The sequence below is a fragment of the Cydia pomonella genome, chromosome 3 (assembly GCF_033807575.1).
Source record: "Cydia pomonella isolate Wapato2018A chromosome 3, ilCydPomo1, whole genome shotgun sequence".
Classification (NCBI taxonomy): Eukaryota; Metazoa; Arthropoda; class Insecta; order Lepidoptera; family Tortricidae; genus Cydia; species Cydia pomonella.
The window spans coordinates 20578545-20604172 of NC_084705.1; the positions used below are offsets into that span (position 1 = coordinate 20578545).

At 39.1% G+C, this 25628-nt stretch overlaps 2 protein-coding genes across 2 annotated transcripts; one reads left to right on the top strand and one right to left on the bottom strand.

Moving 5' to 3' along the window:
* The first annotated feature begins 545 nt into the window (after positions 1-545).
* Positions 546-13271, top strand: LOC133516286 (glutamate dehydrogenase, mitochondrial-like). Its single transcript, XM_061849127.1, is given in 12 exon segments — positions 546-873; positions 1702-1825; positions 2367-2474; positions 2712-2804; positions 2891-2977; positions 3560-3726; positions 4473-4610; positions 6328-6447; positions 6449-6490; positions 7550-7754; positions 11705-11847; positions 12255-13271. Coding segments are annotated over 12 exon segments (1593 nt in total). The 5' UTR covers positions 546-624; the 3' UTR covers positions 12372-13271.
* Positions 13161-25363, bottom strand: LOC133516290 (GDP-L-fucose synthase). The gene is made up of 8 exons (XM_061849135.1): positions 25193-25363; positions 24950-25101; positions 24408-24522; positions 23969-24097; positions 19393-19466; positions 18853-18992; positions 14218-14346; positions 13161-13585 (listed from the first exon to the last, which is right to left on the bottom strand). Exons 1-8 carry the CDS (start codon positions 25193-25195, stop codon positions 13350-13352), a joined length of 978 nt encoding a protein of 325 aa, XP_061705119.1. The 5' UTR covers positions 25196-25363; the 3' UTR covers positions 13161-13349.
* Between the last annotated feature and the right edge of the window lie 265 nt (positions 25364-25628).

Genomic DNA, 25628 nt, shown 5'->3' on the forward strand with positions numbered 1-25628 from the left:
ATATATATATAACTATATATACAAGAATTGCTCGTTTAAAGGTATATTATAACCGAGCAAAGCTCGGTCGCCCAGGTACTATAAATTAAAAAGAGCAAAGGGCCCAAAATTGAGCCCTGCGGAACGCCACAATTTATAGGGAACGGATCGCTTTTTTTATTTTCCCTATTAGGGACCGTGCGCGTTGGAGGGTCTGCCATCTTGTGGCCTGAATCGGAACAATAAACATGTAAATTTACACGTCACGTGTTTTCTTGTGCATAGTAGGTTCTGCCATCTTGTGGGCTACATTGGAACAATAAACATCACATTTACGCCTCGCGCCATAAATCTGACGGCTCCTGTGCTGCCTCCTATAGTTCATGCACGCTCCCTATAGGTATACAGATATTTAAACCAGATAGATGATCTAGTTGGCTCGATAATATCTGAATGTTACCTAGAATTATTAAATTCACGTAGGTGTAAACTCTGACTATTAATAATATGACATTAAAGTTTATTTTAATTTCAGTAAATCTTGTTACCTTACAATAAGCTATGGAATGTCACATATTGACAGTGAGTGAAGTAAAACTGTCCAATTTTTTTGTAAATAAAACTTTCGTTAAAATAATCAGAATCATGTTATTTCGACAAATTTTTCGCAATAAATTATACACAAGTCCAATGGTATTAAGTAAGAGGAATTACGAAATTCCCCCTGAGCTGGTGGAAGTGGGCAAGGCCAAAGACCCAAGCTTCTATAGAATGGTGGAGTACTTCTACCACTACGCCGTCAAGGTTGTCGAACCGTCTCTAAATGAATACCTCAAGAAACACCCACAACTTTCTGAGAAGAAACGAAAGCAGCGAGTGGCCGGTATTTTAAAGGTAGGTCTTATATAATGATTTAATTTAAAAAAAAAACGCTCGGCCCAGAGCACGTCAGGCTATGTTCAGTGTACCAACATACTCACATACTTACACAACAAAAAATATTACTTTGCTAATCCAAAGATAACGTGCTAGTCAATCAGTGCTAACCCGTTATACTTACTTGCGTATTTTTACATGAAATTAATTTTCCCACCCTCCCACCGCAAAAATATATACGCAAATAAGTATAACAATCCTCCACCGAAAGTACAAAACTCGACACGTGTTTCGCCTCTCTACGAGGCATCCTCAGGAGATATCAGAGTTTTGTACTTTCGGTGGTGTATGGGGCCTAATACATTCCACGACTCTTCTCTTTCCGAACAGACTAAAGCTCTGAGTACTTAGTAGACCTGGCGCCGCCATGTTGAAAAATAGTCTAAAAACTGAATCGTCAAAAAATGCATATAATTCTCGAACTTGGGACCTGCTCGCGTAGCCAATATTCCAGTCGTTAAGGCTCCGTAGCGTAGCATAGTCATCTTTGTCTATCACTTTGCCATTTTAGTGCGACAGTGACAGTTGCGTTTCGTTCGCTACGGAGCGTTAACGATTGGCATGTTGGTTACGCGGGCTGTTAGTCTGTATATAGCCGGACACCCCGGCAGACATACGCAATACGCAACATTTATGTCCAAGCTGAAATGGAGGCTTTACGCTCGCTCGGTCAAGGAGATGTGCTGAGACATGTGTGAGGATGAGGATACAGGACTGAGGATGGTTCGCTCTCATATATTTGCATGTCATCCTACGTTACAGTCATTTTTTAATTTCCTTAAATAGGTGATGGGTTCGTGCAATAGCTCGCTTCAGTTCGAGTTCCCGCTGCAACGCAAAAATGGAGACTACGAGATCGTGAAGGGTTACCGTTCCCAGCACAGCGTGCACCGCTTGCCATGCAAAGGAGGTTTGTTTTCTCTCTCTAACTAAACAACCTCTTAGGTTTTAAGATAAATTTAACCTAACGAATTTACAGTCGCCATCAGATATATCACCGGCCGAGTTGCTCTATAACATCTGATCACGCACTCTAGCACCTTGACAATAGAGGCGTGTTCAGATATTTGTCAGCACCTTGGCCGCCCCGATATATCTGATGGCGACTGTACCTAGTTTACCGGAGAAAGACCTAGGTTTAGGTACTCGGACGTCTTCTGCTAGACACTGTAGCTAATTTGGGCATCTGCAGAAGATATCTTATAGTACTGTACATCCTCAGGCTCAAAGAGCAATAGGTTTTAACATGGTCCGTACGGTCGGCCTGTTATTTCAACTGGGTGTGGCAGATTAGAGGGAGTTAGGTGTTTCCTGATAAAAACATCGTCCTCCGATATTATTGCATGACCTTTTGTTTGATTTGTATATGACGAAAGTAGGTACATGCATAAAATTGCTTAGGTATAAGATAATAGATACCGATAGCTAATGCTAATTATGTTTACCTATAGGGATCCGATTTTCGGATGGAGTTAACTTAGAAGAGGTGAAAGCTCTGGCAGCGCTAATGACCTACAAATGCGCGTGCTCTAGTATACCATTCGGAGGGGCGAAAGGAGGTGAGTACTCTTAGCAAGAAAAAGGAACCCGCAGCCGTGATACCCTCGCAAGAGTCGCAAACCAGCACGCACATGAATAGATGCCGTGATGCCTTTGCCTGTTATGATTTAAAAGAGTGTCAGTCGGATTTCTATCGACGTTCTCGCTGCAACCCAGCGATGGTCACGGCAATGGGTCTCAAATAATTCATATTGGGACAGCTAACATGTTAAGTATTATCATGGAACTTGTTTTAGGAGTGAGTATCAACCCGAAATGTTATACGATAGCAGAGTTGCAGAGGATTACCCGTCGATACACATTGGAGTTGGCCAAGAAGAACTATATAGGTGAGTCACTCGATAGTGCATGTACCAACACCAATATGCAGGTAAGAAATTTCGCTATTAATTTATAAATTATTGGAATGTTTCAGGCGCAGGCGTGGATGTTCCCGCTCCTGATGTAAATACCTCCGGCAGAGAGATGTCCTGGATCGTTGATACTTATGTCAAAACGTTGGGTACAAATCTTATGTGCATAGGCTGATATAAAAGATGTACGAGTAGCGTTGACACAGCAATACCCAATGAGGCCAAGACTACATGTGTATCTTTATAAAGTACTTACTAACATTATAAAGATGATGATGAACTACTAGCCGATTTCAGTGACCATACGTGCGGGCTTGGTTATAAGTTTTGTTGCGCCCGTAAGTGACTTACCTAAGTCTTACCAGCAGTGCCAGCGAGTGTTACGAGCTTAGCTGATAACATGAGAAAACCCGTAGCGAAAAGTGACAACGGACTGAGCGCTCGCCTGGCGGGTTGCTGCAGTAAATGCGTTAAGTATAGATATAGATTACATAATAGGTAGGTACACCTATAATTCTGCTGGTAGTGGTGCTGATACTAAGAAGTCATTATGTAGAATTCTTACATACTGCCCTTTTTAACCAGTGTTGTTCTTGAGTTTTTACGCACCGGTCTACATCTGGGAACGCAATGGTGCAATCCTGAAGAATCTTCATTAAAAAATGTCAGTGGAAATAAATTCCTCAATGTTTTGGTTAGTTTCCTACTTACTGACCGGTGTTGGTTGGCAGGCTATCGCGACATAAACGCGGCTGCCTGCGTGACGGGCAAGCCGATCAACGGCGGTGGCATACACGGGCGTGTCGAGGCGACGGGCCGCGGCGTGTTCATGACCATCAGCCAATTCATTCACGACGAGGCGTGGATGCAGCTCATTGGTATTCCGGCTGGCTTCAAGGTAGAAGCAACATGTTCGTAGCTAGAAGGGTTAACCTGTACCTATAAGTGCGGAAGCTAAAGGACTGTCACGTAATTATACCAGTAACCACTTCATTCGCGACGAGGTGTAGATGCAGCTCATTGGCAATTACGGCCGGCTTCAAAGTAGAAGCAACATGTTCACAGCTACAATAAGGGTTACTTGTAGTAGGTAATTGTTGCGGGAACCGATACACGATGCGACCTATCCCGTTAGATACGTCGCGTGATAGGGATATTGAGGATAGGTACATCCGCTTTTCCAACGTAGAACTTCCGCATGCATTTGAAGAAAGTCCCGCAACGATTTTTACAAATACTTAAATTAATGTAAAAGTGGAAGTCTTATTCTATCTGCTATCTACTGATTATCCACAAAAATCTGCAATATCCGTATTACGCGTCGAATTTCCCGTTTTGCCAATTTTGATGTCGATTTCTAACAATAGGATATCGATTTGGCGACCGGTTTGGCCTAGTGGGTAGTGACCCTGCCTACGAAGCTGATGGTCCCGGGTTCAAATCCTGGTAAGGGCATTTATTCTTGTGATGAGCATGGATATTTGTTCCTGAGTCATGGGTGTTTTCTATGTATTTAAGTATTCATAAATATTTATATATTATATATATCGTTGTCTAAGTACCCTCAACACAAGCCTTATTGAGCTTACTGTGGGACTTAGCCAATTTGTGTAATAATGTCCTATAATATTTATTATTTATTAGGATAAAACTGCGATCATACAAGGTTTCGGAAATGTGGGCAGCTACGCAGCGGTATACCTCCACGAGCAAGGAGTCAAGATCATAGGGGTTGTAGAAGTCGACTGCAATCTGACGAAGGCTGAGGGTATCGATCCTGTGGTAAGTATGTTACGATCCTATTGTAAAGCCTCCTCCAGACTATGCGCGTGAATCGCGGCGCGACTTCGCGGAGCGAACATACCGCGACGTTGACGTAGACTCCATACTCGCACAACTTCACGGCGATTTCGCAGTTTGGTTCGCGGCAAGATGGCGCCGAAGCGTCAGCTGATCGGATTTAGTTTGCGGCAAGGCACTGATTCAAACTGGGAACTGTCAAATTGATTTTTGGTTGATCAAGTTCGCACCCAATATAAACGTAGTGATTATATGCTCTTTGCCCAATATAACCAAGTATCCGCCATAGAAGGTTATGACAGTTTAACTGAGTTACAGATTAACCGACTCGTGAGCGAATCGCGACGCGAAGCGATCGCGAGTGTGGAGTCTTGCAAGTTCGCGCTTCGCGTCTCCTTTGACGCGGGCCAAATACCGACAAAAAACGGGGAATAAGGCGCGAAGGCGTGAACAATCTGCGAAATCGATGCGAGGGCCATCCACACTCGCGTTCGCGGCTTCGTACCTCGCTTCGCGCACGAGTGTGGAGGGCCCTTAAAGGATTTGCCACACTGGATGCGTTCTGCGGGCTGCGGTCAGGTCAAATTGAACGCAGCCCGTATTATGTATGAACAACATTGTCCGTCTCTATATATTTTGTATGCGAACTGACCGTGCGAGCACGCGGAACGAACGGAAGAACGCGTACGATGTCATCCATACTTGTACGACTTGGAAGATTCAAGTCAACTCTATTCTACTTTATTCATACTTTACCTTAGACACACAGCAAGCCTTTCTTTGGTAAGAATTGCATTTCGGCAGTTTGTGCCCTGTATCCGCATCGCCCGTTTCGCTGACCGGTTTCTCTGCCCGGACCGCTGACCGACAATGTTGTTCATACATAATGCGGGCTGCGTTCAATTTGACCTGACCGCAGCCCGCAGCACGCATCCAGTGTGGCAAATCCTTGAATCGATTGAAATGACTTCAGATTAATTTTAGGCACAACAAAGACTACACTTCTGATTATTGTTTAATAAGGAGAAATAGGTAAATAAAATTAAAATAGAAAATAGTAGCAGTTTGTTAGAAGTTGTTCTACTAACAACTAGTTTGGTAGATGGCTCTTTCTGGAAAGGGCTTATAACTACCTACAAGTTTGGTGAATTTAAATTCCTTAACATTAGATTTTAATGAATTTTAGAAGCGCTGGTGGCCTAGCGGTAAGAGCGTGCGACTTGCAATCCGGAGGTCGCGGGTTCAAACCCCGGCTCGTACCAATGAGTTTTCAGAACTTATGTACGAAATATCATTTGATATTTACCACTCGCTTTTCGGTGAAGGAAAACATCGTGAGGAAACCGGACTAATCCTAACAAGGCCTAGTTTACCCTCTGGGTTGGAAGGTCAGATGGCAGTCGCTTTCGTAAAAACTAGTGCCTACGCCAAATCTTGGGATTAGTTGTCAAGCGGACCCCAGGCTCCCATGAGCCGTGGCAAAATGCCGGGACAACGCGAGGAAGAAGAAGAAGAAGAAGAACATTAGATTTTAATAATTTAACTGATGATAACGAGTGTCAAGAAGATGTTGTCACCTATAGTTCATTTAAAAAGCATTCTTCAAACAAAAAGACACGTCAAGATGGTTTACCTTTTATTAATGCAATAAAAAACGAACTATAATACATACGTACTAAATACTCGGCTATATTATCAGGAGCTGATAAAATTTAAGAAAAGCAACCGGGGCAGCGCGAAAGGCTTCCCTGGCGCGCAAGAAGCGGACTCCGAGCTACTGTACCAAAAATGCGACATTCTAGTTCTGGCCGCGCTAGAAAAAGACCATCACCCAGGATAACGCTGCCAAGCTCCAATGCCGGGTGAGGACTATAACATTGAGCTAGTAAGTAGGTTTACTCAGACTCATGTTTAGTATAGGAGACTGGGCCAGTAGCAACAGCACGCTGTAATTGCATGGAACCGCCGGTCAGCGGGACAATCAACCAGTGAACGTTTCAAGGGAAGCCCATTTAGGTTTACGAAAACAGATACCGCCAAAAAAAAACGCTGTCAAGCTTCATTGGTAAGTTCTAGTAGTAGAAAGTATAACTGTATAAGTTAGGGATGTTTCAGGGTTTCGTCTTGCCTTCCATCGCGAACTAGGGTCGTAAGGGCCGTATCAGACTGTCAAAAATTAAAAAAAAGTATAAGTTTCATTAAAAATTGAGTAGCAAGTAGGTATTTCGCAGAGTCATTACAGACTCGTGAAGAAATTTAATAAAAATCGAAGTTTCTCTGAAAAGATCACTTTAATTTTTAACACGCTTTTATTAGGTCGACAGGTATGTAACTATGTAATGGAATCTAAGGTAACTAATTTAACCATATGCCAAGGATCGTAGTGTCATGAAAATTGGCAGCTGTATGTAGTTCTGATGACAACACAATAATATTATTAGAAGTATTAGAACAAATTAAATAAATAAATAAATTATAAAATATGAAATAGTATTAGTATAGTATTCATTTGTAGTTTTACATGTATGTGAAATGTATAATTGTTGGTGCAATAAAGAATATTTACCTACTTACTTACTTAAATATATAAATTTCAGTTTATAATACAATAATATGGTACCGTCGAACTGATCTGATGATGGAGCCGGAAGATATGAACTGGAAGTTCATGATGGAACATCGTATCATAGCTGTGTTTGGATTTGTTAGAAGTCTTGTAATGAACTTTGACCACGATTAGGTTTCAAGGTCTGATGATGAAGCCTTTTTGGTTATTACGTGCATTTATAAAAGCGTGTTTTTGTAGTGTTTTTTAAACTATTAATTTATATGATGTTGAGTAGCAAGTAGATACCTATTTCCCCGTTTCCGTACAAAAAATCAATGTGTGTTATTTTTCAAGATTTTTTTGACTTAAGCAGATGATCGGCGAGGGTGCGAACGGACCGACGACGCCAGCGGCCGATGCGATACTCCGCGAAAAGAAGGTCCTCGTGCTGCCCGACCTCTTAGCCAACGCAGGGGGCGTCACAGTCTCCTACTTCGAGTTCCTCAAGAACATTAACCACGTGAGCTACGGGAAGCTCAGCATTAAATTCTGGAAGGATTCCAATACGGCGCTTTTAGGTAGGCAATATTCCAATACGGGGCTTATAAGGAGATAGGGCCTATCTATATCTATCTGATTGGCGTTGTGCTCCGGTGGTGAGAATATCCTGGTGATTCTGACCGACGCATGTGGCGTAACCGTCTACAAAGTTCTCAAGAACTAAGTATGTTTCCGGAAGCTAAGGAAAAATAAACAAAGAGGCGAAAGAACAGGACATTACAAAACACATATTTGAAAATACTCAAGAGTCGGTTAAACTAGAAAAATTAAAGATTAGAAATGAAATTTTTTATAGTGCATATAAGTTTTTTGTAAATGAATCGAAAATTTCGCTGTTTTTGGATAGTAAAATATGGCCTAAAGATATCATATTCCGTAAGTTTGTGCACTATAAAAACAGAGAGTCGGTCAGAGTAAGCTCTGGAAACGGCAATATACCAATATAATAGTTTATGGCATCAAGTTCACATACATATACATTTGCTAGCTTTAATTGCAAAAATATTAAGCGCTGCATTGATGGTGTGAGGGATCTGTGTAAAAACTGTGATTTAGTGGCCCTACAGGAGACGTGGTTATTACCGCACGATATAGCGTTTTTAAACAGTATCGATGACAATTTTGGTGCGACGGGGACATCTGCAGTGGACACGTCGTCGGGAATGTTGCGTGGACGTCCGTACGGAGGTACCGCTTTGCTGTGGAGGAGTGCGATATTCCGCGATGTGTCGGTGGTCCCGTGCGATAACCCGCGAGTGTGCGCAATAAAGGTAAAAACGAACGACCGCCCTATTATAGTGATGAGTGTTTACATGCCAACCAATAGTGCGGAGAACCTGGCGGAGTTCGCGGACTGCTTCGGTGCGGTGAGTGCTATTGTTGACGAGTACGGCATAGAATCAGTCTATATATTGGGAGATTTTAACGCTCATCCTAATGAACTTTTCTATAATGAACTTTTAAATTACTGCCATGATCTGGATTGGTGCTGTGTTGATGTACAAAAATTAGGTATAAACTCAGAGACTTATACTTTTATTAGTGACGCGCATCAGTGTAAACGCTGGTTGGACCATTGCCTAATAACAAAATCTATAGTGTCTTCGGTCCGTGATGTATATGTTAAGTACGACGTTACTTGGTCTGACCACTTTCCCCTGATAATAAAATGTGATTTAAATGTATTGACACCTAGATCAAATAGTATACCTAACATACCAAATAACCATGTAATATGGGGGGTAAGGGGGCCGGAGCAGGTAGCCCGCTATACGAAGGAATGTCACGAAGGCTTAAAATGCATTGATTTTCCACAGGAGTTAAGACATTGTTCTGATAGATACTGCAGTGACGCTAAGCATAGGTGCATATTAGATAGTCTGTACAAAAATATTATATCAGTTCTATGCGCGGCCGCAATTGCAAGCAGTAAGGGCACTAAACGTAAGCCTAGAAAATTAATAGCAGGGTGGAACAGGCACGTCCAAGAGTCTCATAGGGTGGCTAGGTCAAAGTTTCAAGAATGGACGCTCCAGGGCAGGCCAGCGTATGGTAATTTACTTATTTAAGGAAATGTGTGAAACGCGAAAAATTTTTAAGTCCCGTCTTAAGTGGTGTCAAGACCATCAAACACAAATTAAAATGGATATTTTAGCGTCACAGCACTCCAAGAAAGATTTCCGGTCGTTCTGGAAATCTACCAATAACATGAATCTTGGACCTAGCTACCCGGTGAGCGTTGATGGCAAGAGTGATGTATTCGAAATAGCTAACCACTTCAAAGACCGTTTCTTTATGAAGTCTCCTCTAGGGCCATCACAGGCTGAGGTGAGCAATGCTGAGATCAAGAATGACCTGGTGGAGCCTGGATACACGGCTAAGCAAATAACTTCAACTATACGGTCTATGTCCAGAGGCAAGTCACCAGGGCACGATGGTCTCAGCATTGAGCATCTTCAGAATGCGGGGCCACATATCTCAAGGGTGCTAGCAATGTTCTATACATTATGTGTTAGACATTGTTATCTGCCCGAGGACTTAATGAAAACCATTGTTATACCTGTAGTCAAGAGTAAAACGGGAGGTCTATCGGACTCTAGCAATTATAGACCCATATCTCTTGCGACTATAGTGGCGAAAGTTCTTGACAGTGTTCTTAATGCGCAGTTGAATAGGTATGTGTGTATTCATCATAACCAGTTTGGTTTTAGACCCGGTTTATCCACTGAAAGCGCTATACTGTGCCTTAAGCACACTGTCAAGTACTATGTAGATAGAAGAACCCCGGTTTACGCTTGCTTCTTAGATTTATCTAAGGCTTTTGACCTGGTTTCCTACAATATCTTGTGGGAAAAATTAGGAGCCACTAACATACCACCGGAAACAGTGCGTATTCTAAGGTATTGGTATGGAAACCAGGTCAACTGCGTAAGGTGGTCAGGTACTCTCTCGAGTCCATACAGGTTGGAGTGTGGTGTGAGGCAGGGAGGGTTATCCTCGCCCACACTCTTTAACTTGTATATAAATGGGCTTCTCGAGGCGCTGTGCGGAATGCATGTCGGCTGCCATATTGACTCGGTGTGTGTTAATAATATAAGCTATGCAGACGACATGGTTCTGCTCAGCGCGTCGGCCTGTGGACTACGCAAATTACTTCTCGTATGTGAGAAGTATGCGACTGAGCATGGCCTGAGGTATAATATCACCAAAACTCAATACATGGTGTTTGAGCCGAGAGGATACAGGATAGGGGAGGTACCTCCAATACAATTAAATGGCTCATCACTGGAGAGGGTGAATAGTTTTAAATACTTAGGCCATATTGTGACATCTGATATGAAGGATAATATGGATATAGAGCGGGAACGGAGGGCCCTATCTGTGAGGGCTAACATGATCGCCCGTAAGTTCGCTAGATGTACAAAAGAAGTAAAAGTCACATTGTTTAGAGCCTTTTGTACATCTTTATACTCATGCAGCTTATGGAGGTATTATACGCAGAGAGCCTATGGAGCCCTCCGAATACAATATAATAATGCGTTTCGGGTGTTGGTGGGGCTGCCCCGCTTCTGTAGCGCATCTGGGATGTTTGCGGAGGCGCGTATGGATTGCTTTCATGCGACCATACGCAAGCGATGCTCATCCCTGGTGCGCCGGGTGCGGGGCAGCCCCAACCCCATCCTGCGCTCAATTGCGGACAGGTTCGACTGTCCATACTTGAGGCGTTGCTGTGAGATGCATGTGTCTTGCAGCCCTTATTATGTTTAATTTATTAATTATATACTAACATTAGATATAAGAATTAATATTGTATTGTATACTAACAAATTGTATGAGTCATGTTACTTGATAAATAAAAATGAATTGAATTGAATTGAATTAAGGATCAAATTCTGCAATTATTCCAACATGGCAGGTATAGGTAAGTAGGTATCCCATATTGATTTTTTGAGATAGTGTTACTGAATCTCCCTCCCCTACCAGCCAACTTAGTTCCTCACCGTCACTGTCCTATTTCGAAAGCCCCCAAGAACACGTGCGATTCCAGAAAAGAATTTACGTTTTCATACTCAAAAACCTGGCACGCATTAAGAAGCAGGTCTTTCCTGTTATAGTTCGTCCTGTTTTTTTTGCATGAAAAAAAAGGTAAACAATCTTGATGTGTCTTTTTATTGAAAATGATTGAAAAACGCTTTTAAAAAAATAGTATATATTTATGAAAGCCAAAGAATGTAAATAATCGTATATGATTTAAAATAAAATTGTTACACATTTGCTGTGACTTATTTTTCAAGTGTTGTTTAATAAAAAGATACGTCAAGATCGCTAACCTTTTTTCTAATGCTAAAACAAACGAACTGTAGGTGATACCTACACAAGAGGAAGAGCCAGTCCAAATTTCCCGTAGCAATTATTCTTTAAGAAATAATAAATGAATAAGTCTATATTTTGCCACAACATTTTGCAGATTCTGTTGAGCAATCACTTAAGAAAGCGAACATCAGCGCGACGATTGAGCCAACGCCGATGTTCCAGGCCATGATATGCGGCGCGAACGAGGAGCTGCTCGTCAACTCGGGGTTGGAGTACTCGATGACGAAGGCCTGCAATGTAAGTTTCTGCTGCTTGAGTGTTTTTAGAAGGTCTCAAAAGGGAAAATCGATCCAACACTGAATTTCAAGACCATGATATGCTCTCATGACTCGAAGAGTGGCTCGAGTACTTAGTCCATCACTTATTTACTTACTTTATCACTGAACGGCAGGAACGGCATGATTCGTCACTTTTGGTTGTCAAATATCGGTTCTGTATAGTTGACTGTTAACGTCTGGGCTATAATCGCGAAAATTGAACTTAGAAAATTGCGGCCATCTTTTTCTTTTACTCCAATTAAGGCGTAATAAGTTTGACAGAGAAAGAAGCCCGCAATTTGTGATTTTCGGTCTTCGCGGTAGGCTCTCTGTACCCTGTTGAATTATCTGGTTCATGTCCGTAACAAAATCCTGGTCTCCTTGCAGAATGTTATGCGCGCTGCGAAGCAATACGACCTCGGTTTGGACGTGCGCACGGCGGCATATGTCACAGCCATCGAGAGGATCTTTCTAACATACGACGAACAAGGCCTCACGATTTAACTCGGACCATTAACGGTCATTCATTACTCATTACACATTGCCATTGGAATACCTATGGGCATTACAAAACAGCTGTAGATTATACACGATATACAGTACAAGAATATACTTTGGGGCGGTGTTCACATCTGAAATATATGGCGCTGTTTGGCTGCCGTATATTTCGCGGTAACAAAAGTACTAGTTTGTCCACTCCACGATACAATCTTCAACGGTGTTGGTATATGTGCTATAGTTTTTTTGTCTATGCTACACTTGCTACCGTGTTCCGCACAAAGTTTAACACTACCACGTTATTACACGACCCAGTTTCATGGTGTTGGCACCTAAAATATTATGCAGTGACGGTTATAACCTTGATAATTTCATTCATGCTGTTGCTTGTTACTCTTCTACTGTATTAGTTTTTTTTATCCTTTGCTTAATTTTTCTCTTAAGTTTTTTTTATAAGTAAGTAATGCGATCAAGTAAAAAATGTATTGTACCTTATTGACTATGTGCGTAGTGCGTTGTGGGGAGCTAAAATTGAAAACAGCCGTTAAATATAATATATGCTGACTTTCATAGATTTTTGCTACCGGGCGGACTCCACAGTCATGCACATAGCCGATATGGTAAGTGTATTAATTATAATTACTTATTATTTTAGTTTGTTTAATTGTAACTAGTTGTTTTTTGTAATATTATCGTAACGCGCGTGTAAATCTCTCAACTCCCACTTGTAAAGGCCGTATAGACTCCCGTAGACAACCGCTTTGGTTGTAAATCAAAGTTGAAGAAACCATAAAATCATTGATTTATCGTTTATTACGTTTCATAAAATATGTTAACAATTTCATAAAATATACATGGTAACAATATTGTATTCTGAAATCAATTAAGTATAATGATTAAGTAATACGTACCTGTGTTTTCTTTAACGTGTGCGAGTTTTAAATTATAACGTTATTGCTTTTTGGTTACACGCTGGTGTGAACGCTACGTTCGGGCCACCTCCCGGTTGTCCCGGAACCACTGCACGGTCTCCCGCACGGCCTGCTCAAAGGGCGTGAACGTAAAATCCTTATAAAGTGCGCGAAGTTTCTTGTTCGAGGCAGTCTTCTTGTACTGCCCGTCGGCGCTGCTAGTGTCGTAGACCAAAGTGCCTTGGAACCCGTGGGCTTTCTTGATGGCTTCGGCTACCGCGCTTATGGGCACCTCGTCTTCTTCGTCCACTGGAAGTTTAAAATAGAAGGGGTAATTAGATCGTATAGCGTTGTCCCTTGAATTTTACCCTGGCCCTGATATTACTCCTAATTGTTTTTTTTTTTTTTATTAAATCATGTTGGAACTTTTTTTTGTGTAAATCGACAATTACCTACTGGCCACCCTTTATGGCCACCTTAAATTAAAAATTAATTATATTCATTCTAAACAGACTTCATTTTAGTATAAGATGGCTAGTTATTGAAGGTTATTGATACCTTATACTTAAAATGAATCCTGTTTATAGGTGAATAAAATTCATTTTTAGTATCAGTTGGTCAGTAATTGACGATTTGCTCTAAGTTTCTATAATTATTGCATTATAGAAAAAAAGACTTATTGATTATTTTATATATTTCTTGCACTATTTTCAATCTGGACTTACAGATGGGTTTGTGCAAGCTATTTATTCCATTTTAATCCACATTAATATGTGCTTAAATTGTTTTATTAATTGTATTGCTGTTATAAAGTGCAGCTGTAAATGTCCAAGTAAAGACCGAAACGTAAGATCAAATAGACCAATTTCCAATATTTTTGCATGGTCCACTATTTGGTATTTCCTATCCTAAAGCGATGTATCATGGAATAAATTGATTACCTGATAAGATTATGGGCTCCACGCTGTCGTAGTTCCGCAGCACCCACAAGAAGAGGCGAGCTAAGTCGGGCGAATAGATGAACTGTCGTAGGGGCCGCCCGCTGCCTAGTACCTTGAATGTCGAGTCGCCTGACAACGAAATAACACACAGTAGGTAATGGCGTGAAAACTATTGTGGTCGTTTTAACTCAGCTTTAAAAACTCACAAATTGTTTTTGTGTTGGAAAGTGAAAACACTGAAATTAAAAAAAATTTAAAGACCAATTCTATTCGAAATAGGCGCATCCCACATGGGCAAAAAATAAACATCGCAATGATCGTATTCTTTTTTTCACGGTATGTCCTCTACAAAAAAATATGGTTCCATATACCATAACAAATCCTGTGATTAATTACAGGCCATGTGCACCCCACGTTTGGGTGCCATCTATTTGGCATACTGTTTTATGTCCGAAACATATTACGCATACCAAGTTTCGCACAATTTATTTATGACGAATGTTAATCTTGCCGAAATTTTATTGAGCATAATTAGTACTCGTAATTAGCCGAATGATTGTTTACCCGAAAATGAATATAATATTGACATGGTCGAGTTGTAACATACATACTGTTGTGTAGCATATCTCTAATTTTGCAGATTTTTGAAAGGCCGAAATCATGTCCAAATGTATGTCCGAAACAACAATTTACGTATTATTTTTGATTATCATATTAATTAATGGCGTGGCACTCTATGTTAGGTTTTGACATGGCCGAGTTGTAACATGCATACTGTTGTGTAGCATATCTCTAATTTTGCAGATTTTTGAAGGCCGAAATCATGTCCGAATGTATGTCCGAAACAACAATTTACATACATTTTACGTTATACACCTTTCGCGATGTAGACTAAAAGGAATATTGGCAACACTTATGTTAGGGGCAATAGGGGGGAGGGGGCACGGGGGGGGGGAAGTTATTACAATGAAAAAGACAGTACTTGTATAATCATTCTTTTTATAATAATAAAACAAATTCTGATCTGCTTAGTAGTATTGAATGAAACCCCTGAGCAATGTTGTAGAAAATTCATATTGCCGTTGTATATCATTGGCTACCAGCGAACGAAAGAAACATGGAAGACTAACGTCAAACAAAATATCAGCGTAAAAGTGGCCCCACTATTAAAACACGCAGTACTCATAACGAGCCAATTGCAACTCGTCAAAGTTTAGGTCTTGTTTTCTTCGATTGTTAACTATCTGTTGAACATTTCTGCATATTCATTTTCTCTTTTTGCATACACACACAAACACACACATACCATGTGTATGTGTTAGATTTATAAGTTAAATTTCTCAGTATTAATGATACTAAAGTTTTTCAATTTTTATCTAAAATTATATAAATAAAAAATCTCCTGCAACTACATTTTTGGGGAGGAGCGCTGTTTACCCTAAAGTACAGGTTATACCTATTTAGGAAGCAGAGTTTCTAATTTATGGAAATCTATGTAATTTGATGTTTATGAAATAAAATCATTCATTCAATTCATTCATTCGATGAAACTTCGTTTGACCATGATTAGTCAATTTAAACCACCCAAACTACGATTGGTGTATTATAAAATAAGGCGCTGTGATTGGCTGTAGCATTGACACTTGAAATAGAACGTCATGCGCAGTGTTGCCAGATCGTCCTAAAAGGGACGGTTTTTCCGTCCCTTTTAATGCCACACCGTCCCTTTCCCGTCCCTTCCAAGCTACCGTCCCTTTTGGGCATCAAGTGCCTAGAATAATTATTAATTTCAAAGTGACGAATGACAATGTACTTTGCTACATGGTCAATAAATATCGTCCATCCACAGCGAATATCGAATGTGTAGCATTCGCTTATATATAGTTTTATAAAGCTTCATATCTCACTTTGTAATAACCTATAGTGTTTGACAGGTGTACCAACATCAGAAATGTCACTTAAGTCTCCGCGTTTGTATCTAATCTACATCTCGCCTTAGTTTAGGTTACGTCGAGGACTGAAAACTTGAAAAGCGAGAGTCAAAGAGAAACACTGTGATCAAGGTCAAGTTTAAAGTTTTCCAAAATTATTTTGTTTTAAAGCGTTCATTCAGTTGAAAGTATAGAAACTCTCCTACAACTATTTGATCGATCGGACAAAGAAACGGCAAATTTCGGTAACGGCTTTTGGTGAATCCTATTGTATTTGAGTAAGTATTCAACAACAGACAATTAGTCTATTTCTTCGTAATAATTTGGGTACAACTGCTATAATTTCATTATGTAGTTTGCATAGGGAATATAAACTTTTGAGAGATGATAATCTCAGACATTATCTCAGAGGAACATATCTAGAATATTTTGCGAGAGAAAACAAAGTTAACTAATAGTATCTGAATCAAATACATAGTCCAAATAGTGCCGCCGAACCTAGGTACATTTATAAAATGAATAAGTAAATGTGCCAGTTTTTATTTTTTTCTCAGATTTCGATTGATATGAAAATTGGTAGGTTTAGGCTTCCCATTCTGATCAGAATAAACACGAAATCTCAATTAAGGACAAAAAATATGTATGTATTTTCCCTTTATGTACAGAAATTCTATACGTTTTCGTAACTCGCTAGAATATTTTTGAGGACACGGTGGCGCTCGAGTTGTACAGATAACGGAACTATATACAAGGTGCCCGTGAGCATTGCGAGACATTTTAACTAAGTATTCCTGGTTATATTTAGAAACTAAAATGTCATATAAGATTTTCTGGATTAGGCCTAGTTTCAGAGATAATTAAATGTTTTTCGAAATCATTCTTTCACCATTAGTCGGTACAAACCAATTTTGACTGCGGTATTGCCACTTTGAGGTCTAGTCTGGACATACCTATTGATTGACATCGAAAAATTAAAAAAATGTATTCGAGAGGCTAATAAAAATAAAACTTTTTAATTAATTTTAGGTTATGTTTATCAATAAAAATTACGTTTTATGTATAAGGGAAAAAAAAATCAAAAACTTTTTTTGTCGAATTTCACAAAAAGTCTTGTAACATTTTTTGCTTCTGTTGCCATCAGGAAAGCACCGTTAAAATCTCTCGCAATGCTCACGGGCATCTTGTATAAGTATCCAAAAACTTAAATCAAAATCTGAGAAAAAAAAAAAAACGAAAACAACATTGAATATTTATGTATTTTTTGTTTGTTTAATGCCATATTTAATGTAGTTTTCGTTTTTTAGATATATAGATAGGTTAATAGATAGGTAATATGAAATAGTTTGTTTTGCTCTGTCCATAAATCTAGTATTAAGTATGGATTGGGCATGAGTGGTGGGAAGAACTGACAGAACGGGATAGTCTTATGTATCTTTCAGTAGGATTAGCGAAAAAGCTATATTATTGTTTGTCCTTGTCAGTCTCACTTTTTTTTTAATTCCCCACCTTAATTGTTTTAAACATATATTGAGATACACTAACTATGATAAAATATTCAAAGTTCGTTTTCGTCCCATTGTCATAAAAACCGTCCCTTTTCAGATTACACACCGTCCGAAATTGGAGATATGCGCTGGCAACACTGGTCATGCGATATAGAACGTTTTAAATGCAATATTTTTGTATGATGATTTATTATTTTATACAGTATTAATATACAGGCTTATTATTTGTTTGTTTGTCGCACGTGTTCAAAGGCAATTAAGCCTCCGAACCAATTAATACATTGTATCGTTCATGCAGAAATTCGTATTGAATACGTCGTCGTAGGAACAGTTTATATGGGAAAATATCAGTATTGTTTTTACTATTTTCCTTTTGTGGCCTACTCCACATCAAAATACGCAAACAAAACAGAGTCACAAAACCTTTTTCGTGTGGACGAGGTGTGGACCATTTCTATGATCTGAGGTGTGGACCCATTCACGAAAGCCCACAACATGGCGGCGCGCGGGCTGGCAACCGTTGCTAGGCAACGACCGCCGCTCGCGCTGCCCGCGTCCTTCAGCAGTGTTATCTACGTCACAGGATCGATCGCTCGTGCATCGTCAGCTTAAACCCTATCCGCGTACTTGACTAGTAGCTTGACTAGTGGCTTATTGCTTAGTAGTAGTGTGGGGTTATTTTTCAGAGCTAGTTCGTCATCTATGTTTATTATCAATCGCTGTTGGCTACATAGTTTATTAATTCTGCGATTTTACGTTATGCGGTAGTAATATTCTGCTTACTTAATTTAGATGTATATAATTTTCTGCCTTAGTATCATTAGGTCTTTCAAAATTATGCGCACCAACCATTCGGCTTAGTTTAGATATGCGTAATAGCATTCCGGGAAATATAGTTATGCGAGATTAGTTTCTGCGTAACTACTATTATGGCAATACTGCGTATGCAATTTAGAATTATCCCAAAATAAATTATGCGTAAACAAGGGGAACCCCCCACGTTTAATTCAACAAAATTATAAATAAATTAAGGTGTACAACGGGTAATTCCGAATCACGTCTAAGTGTCGAGTAACTTCGAAAATGGACTCTGATTTGATGAAATTATATTAGTTCGGGTCATTTTCGGCAATTGCTTACATCTAGGAGTGATTTGGAGTCCGGAAAGCACTTTAATCGCAAAAACTTTAGTAACCCACCGTTTCTCATAGCGTCGTCCATTCTACGAACGAGCGCCGGAATGACGTGGCTAGACTGGACACTGTAGTTGTCCTTCGGGCCGAACACGTTACACGGGATCACCGACGTGAACACGCGTCCGTGCTGGTCGTGGTACCCTCTGGAAAATACGTCGTCACAGGTTTTCAAGCTAAGTAAAAGGGCAACGGCATCCGTAAAATGGCATGATGCTTATAATAGTTATAATATAGACTTTAGATTATGACGCTAAGTATGTGAATAAAACGTTGTCTCCCCATCTGTTCCCGCTTTAGCTTCAGGAGCGCACAATATCAATTAAATCAGTTTCTTATTCCAACGTCTGTGAAAATTTGATACACTAACGAAACCTAGGACACTTGCAAATCGGACTGGCAAGCGCGCCCATATTTTGTACAAATACGTGCTGTGACGTCGGTGTCACAGCCATGTTGTCTCGCTTTCTTGTTAGGCCTTTTTTAACGTTCCGCTATTGCATAAAATAAAAGATCATCAAAGTTTACTATTTATTAAAATGTTACCTATTTAGAACATCTATCATTCTCTTCGCATAGCTGTATCCGTAATTTGACGAGTGCGGCGGCCCATTGTGAACCTGGAATATTTAGATATCATCAGAGTAGTAAATAAGGAAGACCAACAACCCCCACAACGCCGCGAGTATCGTCAATGTTGTAGTACTTGTAGTGATGTGACATATTATTTTTACATTTTAGTTACTTGCATATGAAAACTGATACCCATATTGCAGTGCCTTTTGAACGCCAAGAACACCTAAAGTCGTCGTTACTAGTCGTGCCCACAGCGCCAAGGACACCTATAGGTGTTATGGCGGATGCTGTCAAAGCAACCTTCACACTTTCAAGTAAGGTTTACATTAGCTCGCTCGTGACCTTGGCGTGTCAGTGACATTTTTGTTTATGACATAAAGCGTTCAAAAGGTTAATTTTCAAAACGTAAAATGGGACTTTACTGACCTTAGGCGCAGTTATTCACAAAAGTGGATGAATTTTGCTTTGGTATATATTTATGCTGTAATGCCGTGTAATGTAACCATACTTGTATTAAATAAAATTAAAAACATAATATAGTTAAACCAATGTCTAAAGTATTGGCAACGCGCATGTAACACCTATGGAGTTGCAGGCGTTCATAGGCTACGGTGACTGCTTACCATCAGGCGGGCCGTATGCTTGTTTGCCACCGACGTGGTATAAAAAAAAACAAGATACGTCTGCTACGATTTTGATAGCATACGTCATAGTTATGAAACTATGACGTATGCTAAAGATTGACGTTTAAAATAACACACTGAGTGGGCTATCAAAATAGTTGCAGACTTATCTGAAGCATTTTGAGCCCATAGAAAAGCTTTCAAATTTAAATAAGAATATGCCTAAAGTTAATAAGAAATAAAGTTATTAGCTATTAATCGTTCGTATTAATCTGTCATTTTGAATTATGAATTTGTTATAAAGAGATAAAAAAAATATAAATTAAATCAGACTAAATAATAAAAACCATAAGTAAAATAACTAAACTAAAATATGACTAAATTAGATCTAAAATAAAACTAAAAATAAGACTAAAATAAATCTAAAAATGGCCGACCGAAGATAAAAAATTAACTAAATTAGCCTTGTAAAGTTTTATGAATAAGGGCGTGGATATTAAACTCTGAGAATATACTCGTACACTGGAGTGCACATCTTCTGGGTAGAGTTAGCTAATCCTAAGCAGTGGGCCGCCAAATAAACATGCTGGGCAATCCGGGGCCAAAAACAATTGGTCTGTTTGAAACCAATGTAGGAATAAGGAAGGAAGGAAGCCGATGAGAATAATTTTCTATGAATTTTTTGCCGCTAAATCCTATTGACATTACTTAGGCATATAAGTTCTGTCACAAAGGTTTTGACTGATAAAATGTCATACAAAGCTTTTAAAAAAAGTTAGTCATGATTTTAATGCATATTTTATACTGGATATCTCGGGATATAATGCCTATAATGGTCTTATTAAGCATAAATAATTTCAATTGCATAGCTCTCATACTTTCGATTTTATTAATGTTAAAAAAAAACTCACTCTCTCACTGATGATCATCAAAACTCTTAGGGTACTTCCTGAAGTCCTAGGAAGCTGAAATTTGGTATGTAGGATAGTATTAGTACATAAACAGTACAATGAAACAAAAAGTGAGCTCCTGGTGTTTAAGGCCGGGAATAAGATATATAAAAAGGTTCCGCCTGTAACACTAAACGGCAAGCCGCTTGTGGTTACAAAATAACGGGTTACAAAATTCAAGTACTTGGGTCACTGGGTCACGGACGATCTCACAGATGATTTAGATATGGAGAGGGAACGGAGAGCGCTGGCCGTGCGCTGCAATATGGTGGCACGCAGGTTCGCAAGATGTACTTTCTTCTCTTCTTCTTCTTTAGCCCTTCTCTACCCTTCGGGTGTAGGCCGCCTTCATTTTATGCCACTCGTCATGGTTCTGTGCGACCTGGAGCCACTTCTTCCCCGCAGTCCTTTTGATGTCGTCGTCCCAACGCATCTGGGGTCTACTTTGAGGACGTTCCTCCCCCCACGGTCGCCACTCCAGTAGACGTTTGCTCCACGAATCGGTTTTTTGTGCTATATGACCAGCCCATTCCCACTTCAGTCTGGCTACGCGTTTTACAACATCGGTGACCTTGCTCTTCTGTCTCAGCCACTCATTCGTTTTACGGTCTCTCAATGTGATCCCAACTAGTTTTCTCTCTAGCGCCCGTTGGACAACGCTTAACTTATGTAGTATGTATTTGGTGAAGACCCAGGTTTCAGCTCCATAAGTGAGAACTGGCAGGATACATTGGTCAAATATGCGGGCTTTTTGTTCGGCCTTAAATTTCATTTTGAAGGCAAACTCTAAATTCGAATAGGCTGCCCAGGCTAGTCGTACGCGTCTGTTGATCTCATTGGTTTGGTTCCTCTTCCCGGTCACTATCTCTTGTCCCAAATATACGTATTTATCGACAGTTTCGATGGCGGTATTGTGAACTGTGATATTCTCCTTAGTTCCGCATTGGTCATAACTTTTGTCTTGTCTAGATTCATTTCCAGGCCACACCGTATGGAAGCATCACTGAGTTCTTGGATCATGCATTGAAGTTCAGCAGGGTCATTTGCCAATAAAACAATGTCGTCAGCAAACCGCAAGTTATTTAAGCGACAACCCAATATATTCAATCCACGATTTTCCCAGTTGAGGCTTTTTAAGATGTACTAATTAAGTTAAAATAACATTATTCAAAGCTTATTGTCAGTCCATGTACACTTGCGCACTGTGGACCAGATATACGCAGCAATCGTACAGTGCTTTCCGGGTCCAGTATAACAATGCCTTCAGGGTGCTGATGGGGCTGAAGAAATATTGTAGTGCATCGGGAATGTTTGCGGAAGATCGAACGGATTGTTTTTATACAATAATCCGTAAACGTGTCGCCTCCTTGATGTACAGGATATGGAACAGCACCAAAAGCATCCTGAAAGCCATTGCCCAGAGATGGGACAATCCTATCTTATTTTACTGGGTGAGAAAACACATGCTGTTATAGGATTATTTATGTTTTATTAATTTAAATTTTAAATTTATTAATTTATTGATAGTCATCATTGTTTACTAACCATTTTTCTACATGTGTAACTACTAACAAATATATGGATTTAAAAAAGTCTGAAATAAAATAAATTCATTCATTCATTCATTCATAAACAATAAAAATAATTGAAATTTTTCGCCCCTAAAGGAGTGAAAAGGGGGGTGGAATTTTGTATGGAGAATCAATAACCGTTGAACCGATTTAGTTGAAATTTGGTAAGTAGATAGTTTTTGTTATGGGGAAGGATATAGAATAGTTTTTTTTATTTAATTAATTTTAATTACCCCGTAAGGGTAAGGGTGAAAAGGGTTAGGAAAAAGGCGTTAGGAGGATAAAGAGATTGAAGTTTGTATGGGGAATCAGTAAAAAAAATAGATTGCATGAACGATGCCCCTGATACATATTCCAGGGTTTTTAATAGTAATAGTAAATCACCCCCAACCCTTTAAATTAGGGGGTGAAAGATTGCCATAAGCACCTTACAAAAAGAAGTGAAATCCCATCCCATCCCAAAACATGGCAACATTTTACACGATAATGTTTTTGTCTGCATTGTACTTCATAAAAGAGAGTAAATATCAGTGTCACAACAATAAAATAGGTACAACAGTTTATTTGTATGAACCTACTTTATTAGAGCATAATTTCATCACCCGCATTTAGTTTTATGATAAGTCTGTAATTCAGCTAATATCCTTCAAACTTATGGTAATTTTAGTAAAACATGTATAGTAGCAATCCTGTTAGTCCAATTCACACAATCTATATATTATAATAAATATAAACGGTCCGGCTTTTGCGTTATGAAAAAAATTTAGGGATCCCTATCACCTTGAACAGAGAGTGTATTTTTTGACAGGGTTTTTTATAACTTTATCCGAATATTACATAGGATTATGCAAAACAGACACAGAAAATGATGTTAAATGATATTGTAAGTAATTGAGAATTAAATAAGCTTTCAAACCATATATATATATATATATATATATATATATATATATTTTTTTTATAAATATTATAGGACATTATTACACAAATTGACTAAGTCCCACAGTAAGCTCAATAAGGCTTGTGTTGAGGGTACTTAGACAATGATATATATAATATATAAATATTGATAAATACTTAAATACATAGAAAACACCCATGACTCAGGAACAAATATCCATGCTCATCACACGAATAAATGCTCTTACCAGGATTTGAACCCGGGACCATCGGCCACCCACGAGGCCAGACCGGTCGTCAAAATATGAATAATAATGGAAATGTTCCTATAATTTTTTTAAACTAAAAACCTTTGTGACAGAACTTATGACCTGAATAAGTAGGTATAATGCATGTAATGTAACTAATAAACATAATGGCACCAATTGCATGAAGCTCTGAGAAATTGTAGGGGAACACTCACATGGTGCACGGCCACCCCCTTTCGATTTTGTGTTCTTACCATAGTTTCATCTATAGGATATGTGGTTTTGTCTGGAAATATGCACGTAGATAGGCAGGAGACCACCTTCTTCACACTGTTGTTGTGGCAGGCAGCTAGGACATTATCATTTATGGCCATGTTTTCTCTCTGCAAATATCATCATGTTCAAAATAAAGGAAAAGTTTACTGACACAGGCAAGACTCAAACATGCAACTCCTAGATACTAACCCAGATACAATTTCTTAATTTGTTATTCATTTTAATTTATTTAATAAGACATGTGGTATGTATTAGTATATTATCTAAGATATTGTCTGAATCCAATAACAGATGAGAATAGTTCATATAACAGATCTCTCACAAAGTTTATTATATATAAGCCTAAGCAAGCTGTAATTTTAATATCTTGCATTCCTAAATCAGTGATGAAATAATTCAAAAATGTGTACAACTTACAAAGAAATCTAAATTATGTGCCATGTTGTGGAACAGGCCACCAACCATGGCCGCTAGGTGGATGACATGTGTGGGTTGATGCTTCTTGAAAAGGGCTTCAGTTTGTTGCTTATCTCTGTAAATATTAACAACACTGTTTATAGGTTGGTTGATTAATTACACTTTTTTCAAAACCACCAATTTCATTTAATTGGAAAGCTATAATGGCAGTGTATGGATGCCTCCAACCACAGACCAGAGGAGTCATATGCACATTGCCAACCCTTTAGAACATTGATTTATTACGAATTTAAAATCTGAGGAGAAGCCAGTCAATAATTTGGTCTTTGTGGCACAATAGGGGATACACTAGTTAGATTAGAGTTCAAGGTCCTGTGCTTTATCCTTGTTAAATATGTGAATGTAAAAAAGTAATTTATTTATTTATTGGTCACATTTAATTTTTCATTAAGAACATATGTGGTCTGTAATTTGCAAAACCAGCCCTTGACTTTGGCATATGTTCTTTGTTAATGTAGTAAAGAAGTACGATATACACTTACCTAAGATCGCCATCCTTAGATCCACAAAAAATCCATGTCTCATTATGGTATCTTCTTCCCTGCTGTTTCTCCTCTTCGACAACTGTTTTGATGGCTTGTCCAACAAGCCCTGAACCTCCTGTTACTAAAATGATGTGTGACTCTCCATCCATCTAAAGATAAAAACAAAGATCTTATCTGATACACAAAAACATACTTATTTAATTACTCGAATTGCATGAACTGTGTTCATAGCTTCCTTACCATAATGAAGTTAACAGAATAGTATGTTTGTTTGCACTAAAACCTGCATACGTGGCGAGAATCAAATAATATGTAACTGTATGCAACCTGCTGTACCTGCAGAAATATAATGTTTGATTGAAGGTTTAATTTATTTTGTACTTGAACTTGTTCAAGATATCTAAGTGTCAATGTCAAAATGACAGTTACAGTTGAATGTAGGCAAGATGTTTGAGCTATGACTTATACCGCTTCCAAGCCAAACCAAACATGCCTTGAACATTCTAGTACCCTTTTTAATGTAGCCTGTCCTATATATATTTATACCCACTCTTTGATGTAGCTTATACTATTTTTCTTCACATTATATAATCTTGATATATTGAACGAGCTCGTTTGATAGCAGTTGGTTGTAGGGAGGCTGGCCACTGGCTCAACGCATATCCCTCTCCCAATA

Bases quoted from the DNA above. Each gene is read 5' to 3' on its own strand.
- LOC133516290 (XM_061849135.1), bottom strand. The intron at 19,467-23,968 runs GTAAGAACACAA...TAAATATTCCAG, and splicing joins ATCCTATAGATGAAACTATG to GTTCACAATGGGCCGCCGCA. The intron at 14,347-18,852 runs GTGGGTTACTAA...TTTCGTTGTCAG, and splicing joins GGACGACGCTATGAGAAACG to GCGACTCGACATTCAAGGTA.